The sequence below is a fragment of the Aplysia californica genome, unplaced genomic scaffold (genome assembly GCF_000002075.1).
Source record: "Aplysia californica isolate F4 #8 unplaced genomic scaffold, AplCal3.0 scaffold00916, whole genome shotgun sequence".
Classification (NCBI taxonomy): domain Eukaryota; kingdom Metazoa; phylum Mollusca; class Gastropoda; order Aplysiida; family Aplysiidae; genus Aplysia; species Aplysia californica.
Genome location: NW_004798186.1, coordinates 22147 through 30868, shown reverse-complemented (window position 1 = coordinate 30868; position 8722 = coordinate 22147). Strand labels below are relative to the sequence as shown.

Genomic DNA, 8722 nt, shown 5'->3' with positions numbered 1-8722 from the left:
TGTGAAATCAGGCACGGACTATGTAAGGCACCACTGTGAAATCAGGCACGGACTATGTAAGGCACCACTGTGAAATCAGGCACGGACTATGTAAGGCACCACTGTGAAATCAGGCGCTCGTCAAAAAAATCAAACCGAAGAAAACGTCATTTTCCCACCGCTTTGGCAGTTTTTATCGAATTTTTGTTTTTTGTGTGGATTTTATTGAAAAAAGTTGATTAAAGGCACACAAAAAAATGAAAATTTTCCGTTTCCAATTACCCTCAAGCTATGGAATTTACCCAACTTTGGTAGCCCTTTTCTTGTTAACTATAGGCCTACCTCTCACACCACAAATATCTCGACTTCCACCCAAGATAGATGGGTATTTTTGTAACCGCAAAAGCAAGATAAATGAACAAGCTGTAAGAGGATATCGATAACTCCACGACATGCCCAAAAATGGACGAGCGGCTGATTTCACCGAGTCGTGACAAATATTGGTTATAGCAATTGAAGAAAGCGATTTTTTAAAAAAAGAGAAGCATCCAGCCACGTGTGCTAACTTCTAAAATTCATTTTTTTTAAACGGGTGACCCATAAACAATATTATCAGCATGAGAACCCACTTTTTCCTCTCTGGAAAATAAAGTTACGATGGTGTTTTTGGCAAAAGTAAAGTCTAAAAAAACTGGAGATCAGAGCCAAAGAACGACAACAAAAGAGACAGCGGTCATAGAATTTAAAAAACATTTATTAAAATGTCAGTTTTGATACCCACTTTTTCCTCTCTTGAAAACAAAATGAATGTGTTATATTTGGCAAAACTCAAAAGTCTAAAAAAAAACCAGGAGAACCAAAGAACAACAACAAAAGATCTAGATCTAGCTGTCATTGAGTTTTTATTTTTTATTTCTAATATTTTTTTTAATGTTTGTTTTTGTAAGAGTTTTACCGCGCTCGTAACTGCATATGGTCATAATATGAGCACCAGAAGATTAGAGGTGTTACAACAGAGTAACAAACATGAAAAAGAAGGAGAGATAAAGACGATAGTTGTTCAATAGGAAAGAATAAGAAGCAATTAAGTAGTTCAGGGTAATCGTTAATCGTAAAGCGGATGAAATCTATTTCCAAGCATGTGTGTGTTCGCTATATGTGTGTATGCTCTGTGTGTGTGTTCGCTATGTGTGTGTTCTCTGTGAGCATATTTGTTCTGAGTTCGTGTGTTCGCTATGAGTGTTTTTGCTGGGTGTGTGTTCGCTCTGAGCAAATTATTCATTATGTGTGTGTGCCATGAGAGTGTTCGCTATAAGTGTTGGAACTATGAGCATATTCGTTATATATGTGTGTTCGCAACGAGTGTTGTGGCTAAGAGCATATTTGTCATATGTGTGTGTAGTATTATAGGGTTTTACGGCGCTCGCAACCGCACTCACATATGTGCGCTATGTGTATGTTTGCTGCGTGTGCGTTCGCTAAGTGAATGTTGTCGCTATGTGTATGTTTCTCTATGTGCGTGTTCACTATAGGCGGGCAGTACTGCATACAGACGTGTCTCAAAGGCAGCCAAAAATGACATACGTCTGTAGGCCTATGCAATTCTGCCCGTGTATATCCCTGTTAAATTCTTATGTCAGAACACAACATGCAATGGGTTTTTTTTATAGTAGAGGTTTTACGGCGCTTGCAACTGCATAAGGTCATATGAGCGCCAAGGGGTGGGTGTCAACAGAGAAGTCCTTACAGGGAATCAGACTTATTCTGCTCACCTCTCTAACTTCAACAGCACAAGGTCTGCTTCGACTATCAAGGTACCCCGGAAATAGCAGGTCACAAGAGAGTGACAAACATACAAAAGAAGTAGAGGAAAATGACAATAGTAGGGATTTTTTTTTTTTTAAGCCGCAGGCCCCTGTTGTAGATCAGGCACAGTTGTGAGCATGACAAGAATCAGCCCATTTACAATTCTACTATGCTTGAACGAGAAATGTCCCCCCTTTGGGAATGGCCTAAAGACACTACAGTCAGTGGCACTGCCCAGAGGGGAGAGACATAATGTACAGACAGGAAGAAAGGAATGCTCACCGGCAGGGTTCACATTTAACCGCTCGCCTACAACAGACTTTGCATTGTTTTCGACAATTGTGGAGACGGCAACGATATTCTGCCGGGCAAGGCTAGGAGCATTCTTCAGGACGACCCCGGCGTTGAAGTTCACGGGCCCACTGCCGCTCAAAAGTACCTGCAGGAATTTTTGCAAAACCAATAATAAAATATAAAATAATGAAATATAAAATAATATAATATAATATAATATAATATAATATAATATAATATAATATAATATAATATAATATAATATAATATAATATGTGAGGCAGCGAGGTGGAATCAGGCTCTCGTCAATTTTTGGGAACATCATGTTATTGGTATAATCTTTAAAAGCTTGTTCACTTGTATTTATTTGGATGAAAAAAAATATCCGTTTATCTTAAATACAAGTCGAGATATTTGAGAATGAAGGAGGTGGGGGTCACTTGTTTCCAGAGGTAAAATTAGTTAGAAAATGGCCGCCAAAGAGTAGTTATTTCCTTAGCTTATGAGTTCGTGGTAACTTGAAAATTTAGATATTTTGTGCCTTTAATCAACATTTTTCAGAAAAATCGACATCGAAATGAGTTCTTCAATGGGCATGAAAGGTGTTGAGCCAAAAAACAAAAATTTGATAAAAATTCACAAACCAGCAGAAAAATGCAAGTTTCTTCACTTTGATTATTTTGACGAGAGCCTGATGCCACCACGCCTCACATATTTGAAAAGATCAAGAGATTCAGTACAAATTAATTCAAATCTCCACAACTCCTACACCAGTTACAAGAATTTCTTTGCAGCTGTGCTACAGTCTGCTGTGGACAGACTCCGGTCTTTTCCTTTGTAGGATCAATAAATGTAAAACCCTCAGACACAACAAAGTCAACACATTTTACTGAGTGCCTCAGCAACATCCATTTTAAAAAGTGAGACGTGCTGACAAAATGAGTTACTCTACTTCTCATAATCCACAAAATATGGAAACATTGGCTAAAAATCAAGACTATCGTCAAAATTGTCAATTTTCTATTGATGCAAATTCTGTAAGTATTACCAGTCTTTTATTATTAATTTTATACATATAAATCGAAAAAACTTCATCGATAAGCATATAGGGCTAGAATCCAAAAAGTAACTCATTTCGTCAGCACGCTTCACAAATTACAAACGCAAGTCTTTGTATTATTTTTTAGATTTAGCACCAAAAAATGGCCCCGGCATAGTGGGTATTACCCACTCCCCGCAGATAAAGAGTAAAAGAAATACAACAATCTCAACGTATCTGTACCTTGCATGTCTGGAGGGCCTTGTGATTGATGATGGTGGCAAACTTACTAAAAAACTCCTCATTTCTCGTCAAGCAATCCTTCAGCGTTTCTTCTGGCTGCTTCGCGAGTTCGTCTAATGAAATTATATAACTACAGTTTTCAAACGCTTCGTGGGGGCTTGTGCAGATTTTCACCCCTCTGAGGAGGTGGTGAGCTAAATCCTCGGCCTCCATCGCCATCCCCGTGACGGACTCTACTTCGTCTTCCGAGTTCACGAGCAGGCGCAGGGTCATCTCGATGTCGGGCCCGAGCACGTCTCCCGAGGTGAGAATGTTCAACAGATGATAACACATGGGGTTGCTGGCGTTGGTGATGCACACATGGACCGGCTTGCTCAGCGCTTTACACTCCTGCGCCTCTTGGTCCAGCTCATCTTTGGTGACCTTGTTCTCGCCGCTGACTGTGCGCATGTCGTAGCTGTTCATGTCCGACTCCAGGTCGTAGTAGGCTTTCACGTACTCTTGGAATTCATTTGCGCCTCCGATAAGGACGCCTTTTCCTCCACGGTCGATCAGCTCTCTCCAAACAATGGGAGATTTGGAAAACTGCCATCCCTTCTCTTTGCACGTTTCCTTCAGCCATTTCTGGGGGAGGAAAATGTACATTAAATGCGTTACTAGCAATGTTTTTTAAAAGTGTTAGTAAGAGTTTTACGGCACTTGTTACAGCAAGTACACTTGTTACAATACAATACGGTCATATAAGTGCCGAAGAAACATACCAAAAAAATGAGGAGAAATCAGGATGATACATGTTTGACAGGAAAGAAGGAGCAAACCACACCACAAAACCCGCCAACCACCTACTTGCAAAGTTTTTAATATCGTGGTTTACAAAGAAGAAAGTCATTAGTCTTGAGTTTCTATCAGGGAACAGAAAACACGAAATGGATGAACGGGGAAAACATCCAAAATCTGTTTGGTTTTCTAATAATTTCAGTAAGGACTAAAAGTTTTGCTAGTAAAAAAAAATACAAGCAGGGTATAATTATTATAAAGTAAAGAACCTGGAGCTACCTATACTACAACTTATTTTTGTTGGGGGTTTTTTGGGTACATGTAAGCGTTTTACAGTGCTCGCAACTGCATAAGGTCATATGAGCGCTCAGGACACACTAAACATTAAATTTCAGTTGGTAAAAAATTTTGAATTTTTGCCCGGGAGGCAGCTGAAGCCTACTCTTATCAATTTTAGACAACCAAGGGATCTTTAACGAGCGCAACTTGCACACGGGCCTCCGAGATTTTTCACCTTTGTCCGAGAAGGCTAGGTGTAGATCTTTCCTTCCAGAAGATCAGGGGTGTGGCTGAAAGACAACAGTAAGAAGGAGCCAAGGAGTAGCAGTAAAAAGGCGGCAGAAAGAGTCAGGGGCCCAGAGGAGGGGGCAATGGAAGTGAGGGGGTGGGGGCATAAAGTGGAGACGAAAGCAGAAGACAGAACATTGCTAGAGAGCAGGAAAGGAGTTGAAAGGAGACAATTTTAAAGAAAAAATGTGTCCTTCGCTACCCGGATTCGAACCTGGGATCTTTGAATGAGAAGCAAACACTTTAACCTCTAGGCCACGAGAGCCCCCCCACGTACTACAGCTTTAAAATATGTTTCACGGCAAATATTTTATTGCTGAAAGCAATGAAAAAAAATGTCCCAACAATTAATACCCCAGCAGACCCAAGAATATGACTCAGAAACACTTCAGGCTTCCCAGTAAGCATACAGTTCAAGCTGCAGATTACATGCGCTCAAACAGTAACAAAATGATAAGATATATCGCCGGTAATCCTTTCCCACCTGTGTACAGAATGGAAATTTTGTTTAAAAGTGACGGTTGTTGAGTGGTGATAATAAATAAATAAATTACATTTTATTGATCTCCCTCGGAAAATTTGAGTTACAATGGCAAACATGCACTATAATTAGAAATACTCACATACATAAATAGACACATAAATACATACACGAATACATAATATCACACCAATAAAGAACAGTTCCACAAACATGCCATTGCTGGTCGCCACTGTGCAGTACCCTGTGTTTTTAGCTAAGGTTGTCTTGTCTTGCTCAAGGACACACTCCAGTGACCATCCATCTAAACCCCGAGTCACCGACACTTACTTGACATTACTTTTGAGTCTGAACTCACTCCTCCCTTAGTCACTGGAGCCCCCTATACCAATGCACCAATGCTATTCATTTATTATTCATATATTTATTTATTCATTGGGTGAATTCTGCTAGTCCTTGGCTCCTTCTTACCACTGTCTTTCAGCCACACCCCTGACCTTAGGGTAGGTAAGATTGAACACCTAGCCATCTCGGATAAGAGCGAAAAATCTTGGAGATGTTGCGTGCAAGTTGAACACGTTAAAGATCCCTTGATGGTCCAAAATCTAGGAGAGTATAGGTTTTGGCCGCCACCCAGGCAACATTCAAAATTTCCTACTAACTGAAAATGTCTAATGTGTCTGGCGCACTCATATGACGCAGTTGCAAGTTTCATCCTGGTGAAATCATGCATTTGTCAAAATAATGAAATCAAAGACATCAGCATGTTTTTGGCTGATGGAAAATTTTTTCCCATTTTTCTTTTTTTGGCTCAACACCTTTTATGTCCATTCAAAAACACATTTCTTTGTGGATTTTACTGAAAAACATTGAAGAAAGGCACAAAAAAAGTAATTGTTCAGGTTTTCAAAGAGTTTCAGGCAATGAAAGTTACAAAATTTTGGCAGCTATTTAAAATTTCTTGATAATTTTACCACTGAAACCAGGCGACCCTGACCTCCAACAATCGCAAATATTTCGACTTCTATTCAACATAGATGAATATTTTTTTCACCAAAAGAAAGGCAAATGAACAGGGTTTAGGATGATACCAATAACCCCATAAGCCCAAAAATTTTGACGAGCGCCTGATTCCAGCACGCCGTGACACATATTGATTGGGTGAACTTTGTGACTGACCTCCCACTCATCCGGTTGTATCATGATCTTGTGCAGTTTGAACTTTTTGAGATTTTTTGCCAGGCGATCACCGATCAGTTCAGCCCTGGCATAGTAGGGGCAGTCTGAGCGGCCTGAAATGTACAAAGTCATCCAGATAAAGAGACATGCATATAATTCATATTCAACCCCCCCCCCCTAAAAAAACCCTAAAAAAACAACCTACAAACAAACTCATTCCTCACCAAGCTTTAACTGGTTCAGCCCGCGGATAATTTTTACTTTGTGCACAAATAATTGGTGACCGCTTTGTGACTTCACGGGTGGTCTCACGAAAAGTTAAGAAAGACATCCAAATTTGAAGAAACCCCTAGATCTATGAGTGCATATACAGCTGAAATGTTCAGCATAAGAAATACTATACTATTAAATGACACCAGATGTAAGCCGCAACCTCAGTGCTTTCTTGTCGCACCTCCATTTTTAAACAAAAGTGAAAACAGTTCATAACAAAGAGTGAACTTAAGAAGAAGTCACATTTTCATTGTTAAAACAAAATGGAGATACGACAAGAAAGCAATGAGGTCGCGAAACTGTAAGGAAAAAAAATAGAGAGGAAAGTGATATGAAGAAAGGGAGCAATAGATAACACAGGAGACAGTCAGCCACTGTGAGCGGCACTGCAGACTGAATCAGTTATAATGGAATCCACAAAGACACAGAAAGAAATCAAGTTCTAAAGGTATTGGGAGAAGGGACTTAGATTCAGAAATTAAATAGGGGATATAGGATATTTGAGCTGGACATAGGTGTGGACTATAGCCCTGGGCAGAAGTAGATGGACAGCTCTTATTTTGGCGGCATACATTAGGTACAAGGGGAGAAAGGCTGCTGCTGATGATCATGATGATCATGATGATCATGATGATCATGATGACTTTTAAAATACTGCAAGACAGACAATGAAGAACAAGCTTTTGCGGCCTCGATCCAGGTCATAACCAAAGACAAACCAATTTTTTAAACCCAAACCATCAATTGCTGTCAGAACCTAAATCAAGTAAGCCTATATGTTGACTGACAGAGAGCAACCAAACATTATATTATATCTGCTTGTCAAAATTAAGGAAGCTTACAGACTGACAATAAGAGTCTAAAAGAGAATTAAGAAAAAAACCGATAACAGGCCTAAGGGTAGACACTGGTCCTGTCACAAGTGGAATCCCACACAGGGCTTTTTGGGAAAAGTGAGGATCAATTAAGTTCCAACAGCTTCAATGACAATCCTGCTAAAGCAACAAAAATTGCTGTCTTGAAAAAAAAATCAGCTGAGGGTAAGTTTCATCAAGATCTTTTAAGGAAAAAAATAACAAAGCAGCAGAAAAAGTAATTCGTCAGATAATCAGTATATTCAATGAGGAGCAACGTAAAAAAAAAATTGATTGTTTACCAAAAAGGACTAAAATCTACTAAGGAAATAGGAGGCCCACAATTAAATCTACAAAACGTATACATCTAGATTGACTAATCTAGACGTGTAACGATTAATAAACAAGCACCTATATATGGACTTTCAGAGTTCAGTTTGCTAGTCGCTTGAAGGTAATAGACAATGAAAGGAAAATATACTGCCCTGCATGCCAATAGCAATAGCCTTTATTAGTGCTTGCAACTTAGGCTAGCAAGTTAATAATTCATCAATGACAACTTAAATCTTAAATTAATTAAGATCTAAGCAAAAGTTGACATGCGGTTTGCAACCAGACCTAGATCTAGATTTCGATTATTTTTTCCATATATCAAACCATGATGAGGCTCAATTTGATTGCATATTTGAATTTCGAGTGTTGGATGGGATTTAGTTCTAGATCTAGGGCCTAAAAGTAGATCTAGTAAAAGACATTTAAGTCGGAGTCAGAGTTGGGTTGGAATTGAGTAGACGTATATACTACAACAAGTTAGCTTTGGCCTTCTTCAACTAGCCTTTAGGAATCGTTTATAATCCAGCAATAAGTACACAGAAACATAAGTTTTCCCTGTATTAGCGCAGAATTGAAAATAGTAAACATTTGACAAAAGCAACAACAAAAGACTATCTATTTAGTCAATTTTTTTTACCTGCAACAACGAACTTCGCCATCTTGTTTATGGTTGCTAGGATGGCTGGCTTGAAATACTGGATCGGAACATGGGGAATCACTCTCTTAAAATTTAGGGTACTGAAATATTTATGCGAATATTGTTGCCCCTTATTCAGCTGGGGAAAGAAAAAACAAAACAACAAAAAATACCTTGAAGAGAAATGGAAAGCTTTTTTTCTGTAAGGTTTTGAAAAATTATACAAAACAGGAGATGAGATTAACAGTTTTAACTTTTTA

The 8722-nt window shown here is 39.0% G+C and overlaps 1 protein-coding gene across 1 annotated transcript in view; it reads right to left on the bottom strand.

Annotated features, from left to right (window-relative positions):
* The window catches only part of LOC101851900 (putative malate dehydrogenase 1B), a gene marked incomplete at its 3' end in the record, with an annotated part of 16659 nt that extends 8142 nt beyond the window's left edge, over positions 1–8517 (bottom strand). The window contains 4 exon segments of the mRNA XM_005110607.3: positions 2068–2224; positions 3362–3985; positions 6366–6478; positions 8463–8517. Of these exon segments, the coding sequence (XP_005110664.2) occupies positions 2068–2224; positions 3362–3985; positions 6366–6478; positions 8463–8484 (916 nt within the window).
* Positions 8518–8722: the final 205 nt, after the last annotated feature.